Source organism: Lemur catta, chromosome 1 (genome assembly GCF_020740605.2).
Source record: "Lemur catta isolate mLemCat1 chromosome 1, mLemCat1.pri, whole genome shotgun sequence".
NCBI lineage: Eukaryota > Metazoa > Chordata > Mammalia > Primates > Lemuridae > Lemur > Lemur catta.
The window spans coordinates 129,919,439-129,939,559 of NC_059128.1; the positions used below are offsets into that span (position 1 = coordinate 129,919,439).

At 34.7% G+C, this 20,121-nt stretch overlaps 1 protein-coding gene across 2 annotated transcripts in view; it reads left to right on the top strand.

Annotated features, from left to right (window-relative positions):
• STAM (signal transducing adaptor molecule) overlaps positions 1–20,121 on the top strand; it is a 61,615-nt gene that overhangs the window by 13,460 nt on the left and 28,034 nt on the right. For both annotated transcript variants that reach the window (XM_045534213.1, XM_045534204.1), the window contains exons 2-4: positions 9,038–9,122; positions 18,845–18,920; positions 19,002–19,097. In XM_045534213.1, coding sequence (XP_045390169.1) covers positions 9,055–9,122; positions 18,845–18,920; positions 19,002–19,097 — 240 coding nt within the window. In that variant the 5' untranslated portion in view covers positions 9,038–9,054. The remainder of the gene's footprint in view (positions 1–9,037; positions 9,123–18,844; positions 18,921–19,001; positions 19,098–20,121) is intronic.

Consider the following 20,121-nt stretch of genomic DNA (forward strand, 5'->3'; position numbering starts at 1 on the left):
ATTTTATTTTTCTTTATAGCACTTAACTACCTGACATTAATTGATTGTCTTTTGTGTGGAATGTAAACACCATAAGGATGAGAACTTTTCATTTTTATCTTTGGTACCTTAGGTACTGGTACATAGTAAGCACTCAATAAGTATTTATTGAATAATGAATTATTGACATTCTTCTAGATCATCAGTAATGTATCTCTATTTGGTGTTCTGTTATCACCTAAAAATATCCATCTACCAGAAAACCAAACTTATCATTCCCAGTCTGGTTCTTCATTCATTATTTGGTAATATTACAGAGTTCTAGTTATTTTGACTTGAAACCCAAGTGGCATTTTTGAATTATTCTTCCTGTGCTAAATCATCATGACTTTGTTTTTGTAATAGAACATTTGCATTCCCAGTCAGACTACTTTGGACCAGTCCACATCCTACAGACTTGGATGTGTTTTTAGTCTGTTTTGTTTAGTCTAGTCAGTATCATAAATCATAGCCAGATTAATCTTAAATGTTGGTGTCATATTATTTTCCTGAAGTATGTGATGGAAAGACCTTGGGCTTTGAGTTTAAAATACACCTGCCCCATTTACTATTAGTAAATGGGCAAAATATATAGTTGGGTGGGTACAGAATCTCTTTGAGTTCATTTTCCAACTCTGTAAATGGGGATAAAAATATCTACCTCTTGGGATTGCTATGAGGATTCCTTGTGAAAACACATGACATTCTAACTCTTTGTTGGAGTTGAATATGCTTCAGATATCTCAAATTCAGTGTGTTCAAAACCATATTGAAACTTTTCTCCTCAATTATGCTTTTCCTCAGTTTTGATAATTGATACCTCAATTTACTTAGTCACACAGGTCAAGAACCTGGGAGTCATTCTTGACTTCTGTAGTTGTAATTCTCTACATTCTAAGCAACAAGTATATACTGTGTGCCAGACACACTGAATGTGCCTTTAAGGATTCCAGTGTTGCTATAGACTGCATGATCTTCTAATAGCTCTTGAATCCATCCATTCATCCCTCCATTCATGCCTCCCATCCTTTCTATTCTCATTGCAATGGCTAGGCAGGTTTATATCACTGCTTTCTTAGATTAATACAGTAGCCTTTAGCTGTTCTTCCCTGCCTCCAGTCTGTCCTCATTCATTTTCCAGGTGGCTGATATGATATTTTAAAAATATAGATGTACTCGTATGGCTCCTTGGATTAAAATATTTCAACAAATCTATAGCTTTCACAGTAATTTGAATTTCTCAGCATGACATGTTAGGCCTCTTTAGCATTTGGCTCTTTTTTAACTTTTCAGCCTCACTTTCCCCTTTTTTCCTAAAGGCATATTTCCTTCCTTATTGGTATTATACCACTATGCTTTTCAGGTGTGGGTCCTCTGGCCAGACACATCTTTCTCTTCATTAGTCTCCTTTAGAGTTGTTTTAAGGAGATGATGCATGTAAAGCACTTCTCACAGCACCTGGCATGTAGTAAGCAATGGATTGTCTCCTTTTGTAATAAAGTTAGAAACAAACGTGGTGACTATTGGATTCTAAGGGCTACAATCAGTTACTGTCAAAACATACTTAGGAGAGAAATGTGTAAATTCAGAATACAAGTATGTTAAAGGTCTGATATCCACTGGATTAAGAAATTGTATTCTTTGTTTTTTCTGTTCCTATTTTCTCTCTCCTGTAAGCTGTTCTTTCTAATGCTTTTAGGTTATCATTTCTATTTTGTGCTCTTCTCTGACATGCTTCATGTTGTTCTTTTGACACATACTTCCCTTTCTGGTTAGCAGAGCTTCAGATTGCTCTTTACAGATACAATTTCCAATTGTCAGGAGGGTCAGGGGTATTAGATGAAACATTTTCAAAAAATCGATTTTCCCTAATTGCAAACAGAGGGTAATTTCTTTCAGATTTGCTTTCTCCATTGGCCATTTTTGATAAAGTGTCACATCTCCAAGACGACTGAATGACAGTCCTTTCCCTACAGCCTGAACATGATGAGCAGTCATTCTGTTAGCGTTTTTCACCTCTCCAAATCCTTGACAATCAAGATATTTTGAGAAAATCAAAAGTAGCCGCTTATCAGAAAAAGTTCTCCAATCCATTGAGAAGACTATTGAAATTCAAATGAGGGCTCTGTGTGTGATTTTTATAGGTACTGCTGGGCACATTTCTCATCTCTTCTTTTTAAGTATTAGAGTATGGGTAATCTGAGCATAAAATGAGATCATTAGGAAGCTTTGAATTCTTTAAAAGCAAGTCAGGGTTATTTTTGTTTGTCGCTTTTCCCTTTCCCTCAAACCCTGTTTTTGTCTTAGAAAATAAATAGTTTTGACTTCATTTGCTATTCACAGAACCATTTACAATTGCTACTAGTAGCTTATATTCTCGCGATTTAAAAATATTTTTTCTTTTATAACTGGGAAGAATTGTGCCACTGATTTTGAGGCAGCATCAATAAATGATGTGAATAATTTTAGAGCTCTGAAATGAGTTGCATATCTGATCTATTCATACAAGTTTGAGTCAGATGCTGATCCTGTTTATGTGTAGGAAAGTGAAGAAGGTAGTTCCTGAGTGTTCAACATAATATTTGCTTATGACTATACCACACATTTTGGGTATGTCATTAATTCAGGAACTGTAAGATCATACTTAATTATGATCGTAGGCAATTTATATTTGATCAGACACAGTCATTTTCAGTTAACTGTGAACTTTTAACTTTGAATAAGTTAATTTTTAATATGCTTAGCTATTATATTTACTTATTTTTAAAATTTTTTTAGTTGCCATCAATAAGAAATGTATTTGTTTTAAGAAAATATCCAAATGCTGGCATTGTCCAGAAAAATTTAACAGGTTTATTTATAATTGTTATAAAGCTGAACTGCTGAAACTTGTTCACTGAAACATTTTGACTTGCATTAATGCTTTACATCTCCCACACTTATATTAAAAATTCACACACAAATTAAAATAGAAAAACTATCAATACCTGACTTCTGTCCCCTATGTTTCCACTCACAGCCATATACTTAGATACTTTTTGACCCCATGGGAAAAAATATCTAACATTCAGAACTTGCCAATAACAGGAAGAAGAGACTTTTTTTTTTGAGAATGAAACATTTCCCATCACGGTGAATTCTTAAGCACGTTCTCCATGTATGCAGCATGCTAGCTGGATGTCTTTTGGTACCAGGCCTGTGGTGATGAGATTTCTTCACCCCTCCAGTAGAGAGTGCACTCTTGCAAGTAGCTTTTGTAGCCAGTTGCTTCCTGGGTACTTTTCCACCAGTTGATGTGCAGGCATTTTTTTTTGTATGAACTCCTTAGTTATCCCCCTTCTTCTGTTGGAGTTTGGGGAGCTAGAGGCAGCGCTGGCATTAGAGAACCACAGCAGTGCCACACTGGCTGGGAACACAATTCTTAGCTATTATATTTTTAAATAAGGTGGTAAGTTTTAAGATTTCAATGTGTTCTTAAAAAAATGTACTTAGGTATTTAAAAAAAAAAAAGGCTGCTTGGCTACCAGTCAGCAAGAATGATGAATTAATTATTAAAATGCACTACCAGATCAGAGTAATAACTTTCCTTTTCTAAGATGAGGTAAATGTTAGACTGAGGGATATTGTTCAGAATGACTCACTCAGTCCTGGGCTTCAGAGAGGCTGAGGGCCTATGGGGCAGAGCTCTGGGATTCCTCATCAAAGCATTTCCACTTAGATGCTATTATATATTGGATTTCTTTTAAGGTAAAATTTTCTTATAAAGAGTGTTGAATAATAAATAATTTGACTGATCTTTGTTCTTGTTTCCTGGGAGGGAGCCTCTAAATCCTTGGAATTTCCTGAATGCTAGGAGCATCTTTGTTATTCATGGTGGGCACCTGGAACAACACCTTAGTTTATGTTAACATTATGACTCACTATGGGGACTGGGCACTCCAGAAAGACTAACCACGTGATCAAAAAATTTGAGCTTTGAATCACGAGACCTCCTGAGAGGGAAAGGGACCTGGAGATTGAGTTCCACCGTCTGGCCAATCATTTAATAAATCATGCATATATAATGAAACCCCAATAAAAACACTGGACGCTGACGATCACCTGAACTTCCTGGTTGGTGATGTATGTTGTGGTGATATACATCGATGTGCCAGGATCATGATGTTAGAACCGGTTCCCCGTTCGGCCCCAGGAACAGAGTGGCAGAGTCCAAGGCTGCAAAAGGCAAAGGAGTTTATTGGCTGGCTCGAGCCAGGGTCCAAGTCCCAGAGCACCAACGCAGTGGTCTCTTTACGAACTAGGACCCCGCCCTGGGGTAAAAACTAAGCTTTTATGCTTTTCAGTAGGTTACATACGCTGTGCACACCATTCCCCCTCCCCCCTTAGTTCATTTGCTCCTTCAAAGGTGGCTTGATCGAGTTGTCTCCTGATTGGTTGGCTCCAAGGTGCTCCACGTCCCAATACTTTTCCAGCTGTTTTGCAGAGTCATTGGGCAGGAAGAGGAGGACCCGTCCCGGGAACTCGTGACTTAGGCCCACCTGTCTTGGGGAAACCGAAACTTAGGCCTGTGTCAGGAGATTCAGCCTGTCATGGAGTCACTCCTGCTCCCCCTTCTGCCCTTCATTGATGCCTCCTGGGGACACAGAAGCTTCATGTTTGGGACCCTCCCAGACCTATTTCTGTACAGTTGGCCCTTCATATCCATGGGTTCCACATCTGCGGATTCAACCAACATAAAAAATATTTGACAAAAAAATTGTGTCTGTACTGAACATGTACAGACTTTTTTTGGTTATCATTCCCTAAACAATACAGCATAACAGCTATTTACATAGCATTTGCATTGTATTAGGTATTATAAGTAATCTAGAGATGATTTAAAGAATATGGGAGGGTGTGCGTATGTCATATGCCAATAATACAATGCCATTTTATATCAGGGACTTGAAAATCCTTGGATTTTGGTATCCTTGGAAAGTCCTTGGACGAACCCTCCATGGATACCGAGGGACAACTATATATCTCTTCATTGGTTCGTCCTGATTTTTGTCCTTTATGATAAACTATAATCATAAGTATAGTGCTTTCGTGAGTTCTGTGAGTAATAGTGAATTATTGAACCTGAGAGTTTAGTAGGAACCCCTGAATTTGTAGCCAATTAGTCAGAAGTGCCTGGGGTGGCCTGGGATCCCTATTGCTTGTGCATGATATTTGAAGTGAGGGGAGTCTTGGAGAACTATGCCCTCAATCTGTGAAGCCTATGCTGACTTCTGGTATTAGCATCAGAAGTATGTTTACCCTCTGGGTAGTTAGCATTGTAGAGGGTTTCTGCATTTAAAAGTAAAGTCTGAAAATCATTGAACCAGATGCTGTTTAAGGTCTCTGTGTTTCTATAACTTTTTATGGATTCATATTGCAGATACATGATTAATCTTGGCATTTATTGAGCACTTAGGCTGAGAGCATGGATATTGAAAGAATTGCCCAAAGTAGAAGTTGTTATTTTCAGAGGATTTACAATTTATTATGGAAGCTTGAACAATGACAGGTAAATTTGAGTCACTTCTCCTCTTAGCATACCCTCTGGCCAGCACAAAATTGAACAGCATTTCAATATTTGCTTTCTAAATAACCCATTTAGTTACCAGTGTGGTGTTAGTTTCTTATTATATTTTTTTTCTTTTCTCCCTTCCATACCATTTTTACATATTGGCAATAGATTAATTCTTTTCAAAGAGTGCAGTTCTGATTGGATTATTTTCTTGCTTAAAACTCTGGCTTTCTGCTGTTTCTTCCTTTCCTTCCTTCCCTTCCTTCCCTTCTTTCTCTTCCTTCCTGCTTCCCTTCCGCTTCCCCCTCACCTCCCCCTCCCCCTCGTCCCCTTCCCTTCTTTCTTCATTTTTAGAGACAGGGTCTTACTGTATTGCCCAGGCTGGAGTGCAGTGCTTATTCACAGGCACAATTATAGCACACTGTATATATCCTTGAACTCTTGGGCTCAGGGAATCCTCCTGCCTCAGCCTCCTGAATGGTTGAGAATATAGGTGCAACACTGTGTTTGACTCTGATGTTTCTGGAATTAATACAAACACCTCATCAAGTATTTTAGGTCTTAGTGTAGTTATATCTTATTACAAACTTTCAGAAAGTAGTCTGTATTTCAGCCAGCCTAGATTCTACATTTGACTTCTTTTCTGTTTTTATAACTTTACTTTTTATTCACTTAAATAGAAACAAAAGTGTTCATTATTTATTCTGTTCTCAGTTTATAAATTTATCAAGAAGCTTTTCCTGATTCTTCTTTTCTCTCCCTCCAGGTTCTTCACCTTTCTTTCATCTTGCTTTGTGCTTTACATTATTTCTGTGACACTTTTTCTATCATATATTTAGGTCTCTATCTGCTGGTTTCAATTCCTTTTTTAGATTGTAAGCCAGTTGGATAGGGTCTGGCATGGACTAGAAGCTTATTCCATTTTGTTGAATATGTATTCAAATTTTATGATTTCCTGCACAGAAATCACTTTACTGTGATCATAAATGTTTTGGACGTTTATATTAATTCTTACACAAGGAATTAATTTGTGTGAACAACCTGCTTTCATTATCCTCCCTGTCAGAAGATTATAGGATGGCTAGGCATAGGTTCTTGTAAGTACTTGTTATCACTTATTAACTCCTTACTGGATGCTTATGTTACTTCTTCAGTGATAATGACTACCTGGTAGGTGATGCTATTTCCTTTAGGGCTGTGATATACATCAGGTATCATAAGCCTGAAAAGAATTTGGACACTGTTGGCTGCTTTATATTTTATGCTTTTATTAATAAATTCACATGACCTACCTTCAGCTCTCAGTAGTAGGTCAAAATGGGGAGATAAGGGTGTTCTCTGTTGATTGATGCAGCAGGGCATTGAAGAGAGGATGGAAGTAGGAATTTCATTTATCACATGATTAAGACCAACCATTACAGATAAGAATCTCAGTCCTCTCCATCCCTCCAAATCTATCTCTAGTTCTCTGATTAAAAAATATAAACTGTTATTGAGGATCTTGGTGATTTTGAGTATATCTGTTCTTTGAATTGCAGTGCTCCAGTCAAGACTGGATATCCTGTGCTTCTGTACAGCTGTTGTCTTGGAGGTTAATGATGTTATCTTGGAAGATAATGATGATTTTTTTTTTTTTTAACTTTTTTTCTTCCTACATAGGTTCTGTTTCTCCTAAGTTGCTTTTTTCTGTTTTGTTTTTCTTTTCCTTTCTTTTCTTTTTTTTTTCCTCCAAATCCTGAAGACAGAAACCTTTATTTTCTATGAAGAAGATTTTCTCAGATTGCTTGGCTGCCCATGATTAACGCTAGAGAAATTAAAAGCACATTGGAAGCTCTGATCATGTGGTTAGGTCATGGTGACTTTGAACTTCATTATAAATTGGTCTGGTGGGCCATTTACTATGGAATCCCCTCCCTCTCAAAGCACTATCTTTAGAGCTTTCCTCTTGGGCTGACCTGGAATCTACGGAGAAGAGTCTTCTAATATTCTCTCAGAGGGTGATGGGCCAAATGTTGAATCAGCCTTACATACCTGGAGTAAATCTCACTTGGTCATGGTGTATAATTTTTTTAATACATTGTTGGATTCGATTTACTAATAATTTGTTGAGAATTTTAGCATTTATGTTCATGAGAAATAGTAGTTTGTAGTTTCCTTATGTCTTTGTCTGGTTTTGGTATTAGAGTAATGGTGGCCTCATAGAATGAATTAAGAAGTATTTCTTCTGCTTCAGTCTTCTGTAAGAGATCACAGAGAATTGATATAATAATTTCTTCCTTAAATGTTAGATAGAATTCACCAGTGAACCCATCTGGGCTTGTGTTTTCTGTTTTGGAAGATTATTAATTATTGGTTCCATTTCTTTAGTAGATATAGGCCTACTCAGATTGAGATTGTCTCTTATTATGTGAGTTTTGGAATTGTTTCATTTCATCTATGTGGGCATAGAGTTGCTCATAGTCTAGAAAAGCTTTGCTTGACTTCAGGAAACAAAACTTTCACTCTTTTGCTTCAGCTGGAGAGAGGTAGTTGCTAGTGCCTTTGAGTGAGGAAGGCAAAGTAGCAACCTACCTGCATTTCAAACAGCTTTTATGCATTCCTCCTAACCTTAAATCCTCTTTCTTCATCACTCTTAATTCCACACATTCCTTTTGCTACCAGTTCTTGAGCCTTGTGAGAATTCAGTGGTGTAAAACAGGCTGGTTCTTATGGGTTTTTTTGTTGTTGTTTGTTTGTTTGTTTTTTACTGCAAACATATTTCTCCTTTCTTGGGTCTTCTAAATAGCTTACCATGTATCTATATTGTTATATAGCTTTTGAGATATTGTTGCTGCTGTTGTTATCATGTTTCCTTGTCCTTTTGTGTTTGTCTTAAAAAAATTCTTTTATTGTAATTAAGGGAGGGAACTAGATTAGATGATTCTGTTCAATCTGCCATACCTCAGTTGATGTTTTTAATATGTCAGAATTTTATTTAAAGAAAAATATTCAAAGCTTTGTTTCCTTTCCATTTCCCCCTCTGCATTCTCAAAAAACTAGCTAAATAATTAATTTAATTACCCAAAACATTTTGATAGAAGTCTGTGCCTAGCCTGTGTTCCTTCACTAGCAAATAAAGCTAAGAATCTTTTGATGATGAAAATACTATTTCTTATTTTAGTCATTTTATTTGCAGTTAGTGGTAGTTCTGTATGTAACTTTTTTTTATAAAGAAAAATCAATGGCTTATTTTTTATGCTTAAGTAAAAAGCAACTGAGGTGTTAATGGGGAAAATAATCACGATAGATAATAAGGGTACCTCTCCCTCCTTTAAAGATGGACAAGAAAATCTCCTTAATCCGAGTGCTGGCAACCATTCTGATTTGTTGTTGAGACTTGATTATACTAGTTTGGCAATTTGAATGTGATAATATATATTTTAAAGGTTTTTAAAATAATGTCTCTGCAATTTGTTTTACAATCTACAGAGAAAGCAACCAGTGAGATGAATACAGCTGAGGACTGGGGCCTCATTTTGGATATTTGTGATAAAGTTGGTCAGTCTCGTACTGGGTAAGTGTTTGAAATTTCAAAGGATTTTTATTAATTCTGTCTTTTATAAACAAGAAAAGAAGGGTTAGCAGGTAAAGCATATTGCAATTACAATTTTGTTAAAAAATGGAATGTTGTTACGAGAAAGATTTGAAAAATCATACAATCTAGGTTACTCTTTATAACTAGTTAGGGTATGTGACTGGTAAAAAGTTGATACTTTAATTGACCACCTCTGCCATATTTTCCTTCTGAAATCTTGCTTTTTCTACTGATTATTTTAGAGTCATCAGTAATTTCTCAGTTACTAAGTTTCATAGTTATTTCTGAATTCTTTTCTCCTTTGTCATATATGCAACACTCCACCCAACTGATCAGTGACTATTGAAAGACAGATTAGGGAAATAGAGTCTTAAACTTTTGGGCTTATATTACAGAGCTTTCCAAACAGTTTAGTGAGTGGATTAACTGGTATGCATGTGAATGATTTCCTCAACTCCTGGGCTGATAGCATTCAGCTTTTAGCAGTCTTGTTTACTACATTGTGCCACATGAAGAGTATTGTCTTATTTGTGTACTTCCATGTGAAAAGGATTAGGACTGCTGCATCACACTTGAATCTTTTGGGGGTAATCTTGACTCTATGACAGTGCCTTCTTTGGCTTTCTTTCTCCCCTAAATATAGATGTTCCTTAAACTTCCTTGATCCATTTTTGATTTCTAATATATTTTTTTTGAAACCTCACAACTTTCAGGTGTCTTTATATGGGTGACATCTGTATTTTTAGCTCTTACTCTTTTTTTTATTTTTTTATTGATACATGATAATTGTACATATTCATGGAGTACATGTTATATTTTGATACAAGCATATAACATATAATGATCAAATCAGGGTAATTGGGACATGATTCATCTGAAACATTTATCATTGCTTTCTGTTGGGAACATTTGAAAACTTCTATTAGCACTTACTCTTCTCATCCAAGCTCTAGTCCTATGGACACAGCATCATTTCTGGATTTCATTTTATAAAAGCCTTAATCTCACCATTTAGAAACCAGGACTCCTGTCTCCTTTTGCATTAAACCTACTTTCCTTCCTTTCTTCCCTGTTTCTGCAAATGACAAGATGATTCTTTCATTGCACTTAAAGCCTCAGAGTCACTTCTATGTTTATTTTGTTACCAAATTTTGTCCATGTGCATTCATAAATCTCTCTCAAAATGTTGATGTTATAAAGTCTCCTAAATCAAGGTCTTGAGCCTGGCCAAATCGTGCAGGGGCAGGTTGTCTTCAGGGCCTATCTACCTCTTCACTTTTTGGCCCGTACTGTCCTCCCCATGTTAGGCTCTCAAAGATCCTCCCCAATGTGGCGCCATCAATCCCCTTTGTTGTCTTTACATTTTAATATGTTAGATTTTGTTGTTTCTGACGCGGGTAATTAAGTTAATTGAAATTTGAGTAATTACTATGTGCAACATATGCATCCTTTTTTTCCGTTTTTATTTGCCTCATTTTACTTGTGACATTCCTTACCTTGCGTAGGCTAGTGAATTACCTTCTGGCATTCCTTTCCATTCTCATCTCTTTCTAATTTTTATACCCAGTTGTCCTGTAACAACTGTTCTTGTTATTTCCCTACCTTTCATGCAGAATTAAGTCTAAACTCCTTAGTCTTCTGAATCATTTATGTTTTGTTTCCCTCCATTCATTTTAGCCTAATTATTTGAGTTGCCAGTGCTTTTCTACCTTAGTTTAATGCTTTTAGTTTTTGTTTCTTCATCATGAAATGTTTTCCTCTTTCATCTCCTATCTCTGTGTCTCATATTCTTCTAGACCGTATTTAGAAATCATTTCTTCCACAAAGCCTTTTCTTATTCTCTTTACTGACAATATCATGGTCCTCCGAATTCGCAAATGCACGCTATCAAAACCATTCTTATTTGTGTTTTGTCCTGAATTTTAGTAATTTATATCTAGTAAACTTAGATTTACTAAGTGTAGGAACTCTAGTAGATTTGTAGAATGAACGGTCTATGAATTTTTGCTTTGCGTGGGAAAGAAGCAAATAGCTTAGTGCTCGAGATTATGGACTCTGGAGTGAGGCTGCGTCAGTTCAAATCCTGGCTCTAACCACTTAGCTTTGTCACACTGGATAAGTAAATTACCTTTCTGGGCTTTACTTTTCTAGTTTACCACATAAGAATAAAATTGTATCTTCATAGAGGGGTCGTTGTGACTATGAGATTAGTTAATACATAAAGTGTTTATAATACCTGGCACATGGTTAAATGGGTGCAACTCTGCCTCGTTTTGTTTAAAGTCATATTTTGTGACAGTTTGTCTGTTGAAGGCTGGGTATCGACCTAGATCCGTTGTTGTGTATTTTGGAGATAAAACTTTTATCTACCATTCCAGTGCAAAGTCCCTCCTGTCCCTTTTCACTCTGTTGGTTTTATCTTTACTTTGGTGTTCTTCATTTTGTAGACAGTTTTTATAATGATCTGATCAGTAGCTTGAAATCAAAAGACAAACCCCTTTTCACTACTAGAAATATTCCATATTTTTCTAGTTAAAAAATTCAGTTTGTCACCGATCTGAAATTGTGAATGATGTATTATGAAGGTATGGAGATTAATTTGTTTTTCTTCATGTAAACATTATTGTACCGGAAATGTTTATCAGTTTTTTCCTATTTTATTGTTTTCTTACATATTTGAAATTCACTGATAGTAGCTTCACAAAGCATTTTTCATTTGTCTGTTTTTTCATTTTTATCCAATAACAATAGGTCTGTAGGTACATGTTCATTTTTTAATTCTTTCAAATTTATTTTTAGACCACATACTTTCTTTCAGTATATTCGTTAATATTTGAGTCACCATTTGGGGATTTTCCTTGACATTGTTCTAATCTATGGATTTAATTTAGGAAATATTTTCAACTTCAGTAAATTCAGTAATGAGGGGTGGCTCTGTTCTTTTGATCAATGTTTTTTCCTTTTTTCCTTCCTTCACTTCTTTTTTTCCTCCTACTTATTTTTTTGTCTCTTAACAGTCATAGTTCTCTAATTCCTTTAAATCCTCATTGAGGTACTTTACAAGCATTTATTTATTTATTTGTGTAAATGAAATATCTCTTTATAGCTCTTGTTAATAATAGGTTTTTTGAAAAGGAAAAGGATTAAATAATTGAGATATCATTCTAATATTTTTGAGGTTTTAAAAAAATGTCACACCCTCAATAATTGCTCATGTATGTGATTCCTCTTAAAGGATATTGTTTTGCATCCACGTCCAGTTCTGCTTTTACTTTCTTGCTGTTCTTTGATAATGTCGTATTAGGAAATGGGGAGCATAAGGGCCACATTAGTACTTTCATGGGCCTAGGTGTTTCTGCCTTCATGGACCCCTTTCTCCATTAAAAAAAAATTGACAATATTTTATGAATGCATTGTTATAAAGAAAAATATATTAGTATTATATATTAAGATATTTTCTTTGATCTAAAAGTTCATTTTATTTTCTCATTTTAAAAGAAATTAAAACATTTTTGTGTACCTCTAAACAGTATTGTGAGCCCAAAGCACTGTGCCTACATGTCTGATGGATAAGCATTACAGAATTGGGTTATATATTCCAAGATCAACTTAGTAATAGAAAATTATTAAGGTTCTTTTCAGGTGAGCAATCAACTGGGATACTTACGGTGGCATTCCAAATATGTCATTTGTTTTTATTTTTATTATGGTAAAATATATATAAAATAAAATTAACCGTTTTTAAGTGTACAGTTCAGCAGCATTAAGTACATTCACATTGTTGTGCAGGCATCCTGTACTGTCCATTTCCAGAACTTTTTCATCATCCTAAACTGAAACCCTCTGCCCACTAAACAGTAACTCATTCCCCCTCCCTCCAACTCCTCTTACCACTTGTAATTTGTTTTTAATCTTTTAAATCATTTTATAATTAGCGTATGTGGAAAACTCATGGAAATCTGGTTTATGTTTTGCAGGAGCCTAGATGGATATGTTTAGATATAGGTTGCTAATGGTAGTGTAAGAATATTGAACAATATTGTAGTCCTGAGTGCTTTAGAGAAGACTGAGACATGTTATAGGGGTGAGAGGGGAACGGGGACATAAGTTTTCTTGAGACAAATTCAGATAAAGTAGTTTGAAGTAGAGGGATATTGTAGATTGGAGTGCAGTTCATAAGCGATTTGTGTATTAGGCAACAATCAAGATTTAAAAAATTATTATTTAAAAAACTATTACCGTTTGATGTTAGTCTGAAATATATATAATATGTAAATAAAATGAGCATGTTCTGTACACTGTTCTGCATTAGTTATTACTTAATTTCTTAATATATCCTGTCAGTCTTAGAACTGTATATTTCTTTTAATGTCTATTAGTATTGGACACATTTAGAAATCATTTTCTAGTTTAACATCAATTTTGGTTAGTGGCATGTGGAATATTTGACATACTTTAATAGTTATTGAATAAAAGTTATTTAATAATTTTTAGTAATTATCTCATTCTCAGAAAACCTACTAGATGTAATCCCTACTTGCTTCATATAGGTTATAGGGTGCTTTTTTTTAATGCTTGAAATGTTTGTGCTGAACTTAAAACTTTAGAAAGCATTCTGAAATTTTTTTCTGATTTCTCAAGATATTCACATGATTTTTAGTGTGCAGTTCCAGTGTATGAGTAAGTAGTGAAGAATGCCCAGCCAAGTAGGTCATATGATGGGCTGAACAGTCTCCTTTTGTTTAGAAATGAAGAGAACTTTCAGAATGATAGTAAGTTTTCTTTAACATGTCTTCACATAATAATAAACTTTTCTGTTAGTTTTCATTGATTTGGTTATATTATGATTTGTAAAAATAGATGTGAGGGTAGGTATTAATTATCCACAAGTTAAAATTAAAGTTCTATAATTGACCTCTAGATTAATTTGTGCTATTATTTTATATGTTAACTGTCTTTAGCTTTGGCTAAAGCTAAGCAAAGACTGAAGGTGTCTTCAGTCTTTGACTGAAGGTGGAACAAATCATGTAACTTTTCTTTACTTGCTTGATGGATATAATTAGGCAATAAATCTTTTTTATTCAAACAGAATTAGAAGGGTAGCATGATAATCGTTACCGGTATTTTGTGAAAAATATAAATTTAAGCCTTTGGGAAGCAATTTGATAAAAATGTTTTCAGTTGGGTTTGTATTGTCTTACACTGGACTGGGTTGTGACCTTCGACTGGAAGTTGATAGAATATTTCCTGATTTTCTAGGGAAAAAACAATCTCTGACCTGGACATCTTAGAGTTGAAAGGGCAGTATCATGTAGAGAAACAAACCTCTTCCAACTTTCTTTTTCTTTTCTTTTCTTTTTTTTCTGTAATCATATCCTTGATTTACCACTTTAATTTTCGAAGTCTTTTAAGTGCTCTTTTAAGAATTATAGCCAACATTTATTGACTGCTTATTTGCCAAGCCCAGTTAAAGTGCCCTATAAACATTTTATTTAACCATCACAGCAACTGTCGATACTGTTCTCAGCTTACAAAGGAGAAAACTGATTCATATTTAGGATTCTTGTATATAATCTAAACTAGGGGAAGAGTTCCAGCAAGAATAAAATAAAAGAAATTTTGGTAAAGCATGATCCTAATTTCCATATTTTGTTCATTTTCTTAACAGCAGAATTTCTTTAGTTGGTTTCATTCTCTTTGCATCATTCATTTTTTCTTTTATTTGCCAAGCACTTATAAGTACTAATTGGGTATCATGTTTTGGGTATATAGTGGTGAATAAAGCAGGCATAGCCTTTGCCATAAACAGTACTAATGTGATAGTCTACTGGTGGAAGATAGAAATAAATAACCAAATGATGGGCTAAGAAGATAGTGAGCAGAGTAAAAAAAAAGTTTAGGTTATTGATTTGAGATCTTTTTATCTTTTCAGTTTTTTAGATGATGGTAAAATAAATACACAAAACATAAAATTTACCATCTTAATAGTTCTTGAGTGTACAGATCAGTGGCATTAAATACATTCATAATGTGCAGCCATCATCACCATCTATTTCCAGAACTCTCTTCATCTTGTAAAATGGAAACTCTATACCCATGACACAATAACTTCCATTCCTTCTCCCCACAGCCCCAGGCAACCTCCATTCTACTTTCTGTCCCCATGATTTTGACTACTCTTAAGTACCTCATATAAGGGGCATCATGCAATATTTGTCTTTTTGTGACTGGCTTATTTCACGTAGCATAATGTCCTCAACGTTTATCTGTGTTGTAGCATATGTTGGAATATCCTTTCTTTTTAAAGCTGAATAGTATTTCCTATATGTGTATACCATATTTGGTGTACTGTTTTATATTCCCACCAACAGTGCACAAATGTTCCAGTTTCTCCACATCCTTGTCAGCCCTTATTAAGTAGCCATCCTTATGGGTGTGAGGTGGTAGTGAGATCTTCTTTTGTTTTTTTAATAGAGGTGCTTACAGGTATAATTTCCCTCTAATCACTGCTTTTATTAATCACTGCTTTTACTGCATCCCGTAAGTCTTGTCATGTTTTTCTTTCCATTCATCTCAAAGTATTTTCTAATTTCCTTTGTGATCTTTTTTGCTTTGATCCATTGGCTATTTAGGAGTATGTTGTTGAATTTTTACATATTTTAACTTACTAAATTTCTTTATGTCATTGATTTGTAATATAATTCCATTGTGTTGGAGAATGTATTTTCTTCGATCTTTATTCTTTTAAATCTATAGAAACTTGTTTTCTGGACTAATACATTGTTTATCCTGCATAAGGTTCCATATGCACTTGAGAAGAATGTGTATTCTGCTATTTTGGAATAGAATATTATATAGCTGTGTTGAGTTATTAGAGTAAAATATATGTCATTTCAATCTGATGATTTAATATTTGGAGGCTATCTTCCTTTGTCTTATATAAAGAGCTCCCTGCTTATGTTATCTTAATTCATTGAAAGGCAAATCTGTGGTCAGAACATAGAGTGTTTAGAGTGATAGATTTGAATCTTGTTAGTGCCTGTTACTACCTGGTAACTGGTATCATGAGCAAGGAACTGAACTCTTCTAAGACTCAGTTTACTGTGAAAGTTTTGAATACTGAGTTCCTTATTATACAGATTTTTGAGAACCTAAACACAGATGTTTGCTAGTTTGTAGTTTACTTTGCATTACTGTTATTGTTATTTATCATTTGGCATACCTATGAAATACATGTTTGCAACATGCTTGGTCTGCCATTTAAGAAAAAATCAGTTTTACTGAGGTATGATTAATGCATCCTTTGTAAATGTATGGTATAATAGTTGATAGATGAGTTTTGACAAATATATACACCTATGTAAGTACCACCCTATCAAGATAGCAGTTAGTCACAACCAAAAGTTCCTTCCACCCTAGGCAGCTACTAATATGTGTTCTTTCATTATGGATTAAATTTCCTTTTCTAGAATTTCATAAAATGAATTGTGTAGTAAGTAATCTTATGTCAAGCATTGAATATTTTTCTAAGATGAATTCAAGGTTTTGTGTGTATCAGTAGTTCCCTTTATTGCTAAGAGGTATTGAGGCTGGTTGTGATGGTTGGTGCCTGTAATCCCATACTGGGATGCTGAGGCAGGAGGATCAGTTGAGACCAAGAGTTCGAGTCTAGCCAGGGCAACACAGCAAAAGCTCGTCTGTTATTTATTTAAAAAAAAAAACCCACAGTGAACATATTATGGCTGGGTGCTGTGGCTCATGCCTGTAATCCCAGCACTTTGGGAGACTGAGGTGGAAGGATCACATGAGGCCAGGCATTTGAGACCAGGCTGGGTAACATGGGCATCATAGTGAGACCCCATCTGTACAAAAGGTAAAAAGAAAAAAATGTATTACTACATTAAAATTTATGCATTCATCTGTTGATTTGGATTGTGTACAGTTTTTGGCTCTTTGAGCTGCTATGAGCATTCTTGTACAGAATAGTTGATTTTCTTGTCCTTAGGTGAAATCATGGTTTTATGATTTAATTTGATATAAGAGTTATTTAGGGATGTATTGATTTGATTTCCAAATATTTGGGAATTTTCCTGCTATCATTTTATCAATTCATAGTTTAATTCTGTTGTGGTCAAAGAATGTACTTTATATGACTTGAGTCCTTTTAAATTTGTCAACATTTTTATAATTCAGAATGTAGTCTATTTTGGTGAATTTTCCGTGCACTTCAGAAAATGTGTATTATTGTCATTGGTGGATGGATTGTTCTATAATGTCAGCAAAGTCAAGTTGCATGATGGTGTTGTTCATGTATTCCATCTCTGTATTTTATATTCTTGTGCTATCAAATTATGGAGAGGGATATGTTGAAGTTTCCAATAGATTTGTCTGTTTTTCCTTTCAGCTTTATCAGTGTTCCCTTTATATATTCTGCAGTTTTTTTGTTATATACGTAGACATTTAGAATTATGCTTTCTTGGGGGAGTTAACCTTTTTGTTAGTATGTAATGTTCCCTCTTAATCCCTGTTAGTATTCCATGTTTTGAAAACTACTGAAGTAGTGTATTGATATGGTTGGATTAAAATCTTAATCTGTCATTTTTCTAGATGATTTGTATATGTTTCTTCTTTTTTAAAAAAAAAAATCTATTTGTCCTTTATGTATCAATTAAATATTTTTATGGTTTTATTTTCATTTCTCTTTCAAAAATATTTTTAGTGGTGGCCCTCTTAAATTTTTTGTTGTCTTTTTTTCTCTCTGTACTTCAGATACCTTCAGCATGTTTTTAAATTTACTGACGTTTCATATCTGATTAATTTCATTCAATTTTTTATTTTATATATTTTTCATCTCTAGAGTTTTATCTCATTCATTTTTATATACTACTTCTTTCCTCATTATGTTGCTGATTTCTAACATACTTATAGCTTATGTCAAGCCCTTGACTGCTAATTTCGTCATCTTTGTTATGTCTACATTTTCAGTTGACTGAATTTTTTTCTAGTTATGTGTTACTTTCCTTCTTTGTATCATGTGTAGTAACTTTTGATTGAATGCTTGGTATTTTGAATCTTATGTTGTTGATCACCAGGTTTTGTTGTGTTCCTGTTAAAGAGTGTTGAAGTTTATTCTTTCAGAAGTTACACTGAGCTCTTCTTGGTTTCACCTTCCTTGCACTGAGATACAGAAACTGCCTTTAGGTAGAAAATCTGCAGTGATATTAGAAAAGTGCCTTTAGGCAGAAAGCTGAGACAAACCTCTGGCTTATCTAGTTTATTTTTCTTCTTGGGGATCACCATTCAGTACTACCTGTGGCCTAATGTCCCCAAATAGTTACCTCAATATATATTTTAAATATATGTTTCTAGTTTTTAATTGCTTACAGCCGGAGTATAAGTCTGGTTCCAGTTATTCCATCATGGTTGGAAGTGGAAGTTTTAGCCTATCATTTTGTTTTCAGAATATTTTTTTTCACCCAGAATTTGCCTGAAATTCCTAATCTTTGATTGCTAAGTCAGAGAGCCTGTTAACTTTGTTTGAAAATTTTAAAGTAATTAATATATAGTTTTTCAACTGTGTCATTAATAAAAATTAAACTTCTCTACTGAATTCTCTCTTTTGTATGGTGGTCTGTTGCCTACAGTTAAGGGGGAAAAGTTAGATGTACTATTAATTAATTGTTACATTTCTCATTTTTTAGACCTAAAGATTGTCTTCGGTCTATTATGAGGAGGGTGAACCATAAAGATCCTCATGTTGCTATGCAAGCTTTGACTGTAAGTGGTTTCATTTTAAGCTGCACCACAAAATTATCTGCCATAATTGAGCCCTTTTAACCTCTGATTTTATACTTTTAGCTTCTAGGAGCATGTGTATCAAACTGTGGCAAAATTTTTCATTTAGAAGTATGTTCAAGAGATTTTGCTAGTGAAGTAAGCAACGTATTAAATAAGGTAAGGAACATCATTTCCAGAAATTAATTAAGGCAGTCTTCTTTCTTCATGTATTTGATTGTTCATTTCTTCACATTTTAAATCACAGAAGACTATTCCGTACCTTTTTTAAAAACCCTTTCTAGGCTATGTCCATTTAATATGTAAGTAAATATTATATTTTGCTGAAGAGAATACATATTCCCATAATTTTGAGAGTCAAGTTTTTCAAGACATATTAGAGTATATTTAACTTCTTTTTCCCATCATTCTTTCATTTGATAAGAAAACATGTATTTCTATATCTAATTAAATAATATCAGTTCATTTTAGGCACATTTTTTGTAACCGTTTTATAGCCACAGAGATATTTTCCTAATGTAGAACCCTTCAGAAATACTGCCGAAAGAATATGGCACTTTGAGTTTTTGTCTTGATATAAATAAGGCCACTACCTGGCCATCACAGGATTTTAATACTATACTGCTTTTCTTACCAGCTGAACCCACAGCTGGAGTTGCCCTAAAAGTGACAGCAAGGGAGTTCCTGCAAGAGACTTCCCCAGTCCGTCCCAGATGGGGCCAGTTGGGATGCCAAAAAAAGAAGCACTAAACACCAGGGTGATCAGTCCAAAGCATTTATTAGGGGAACTTACATATAAAGGGCCACAGTGTCCTCATGAGGGACAGTGAGAAAAGAGATGTTCTGCCCAGGTATGTCTGTAATGAAAGGGTCGGGTTATGCAGTGTATATGAGGGCTTAAGGAATTTGGCTCAGGGCTACAGCTGGTTTTTACATGTTTAGCAACATATTTCATTTTTTAGTGTTTCAGGAACAACCTGAACAGCTTTATCAGTGCCTGGGAATGTTCAAAGCCCTGGGTTGCGTTCCAACCTGTAGGGGAAAAACATGCAGCTGGCTGCGTTGCAGAGTAGGTCAAGGCACTTTCTGTTTTTTGATTAGGACACAGAAGGGTGGGGGGACTTGGGGACCCTGCAGCTATCTACTTAATTGCATGTGGAATAAAGAATCCAAATCAAACAAT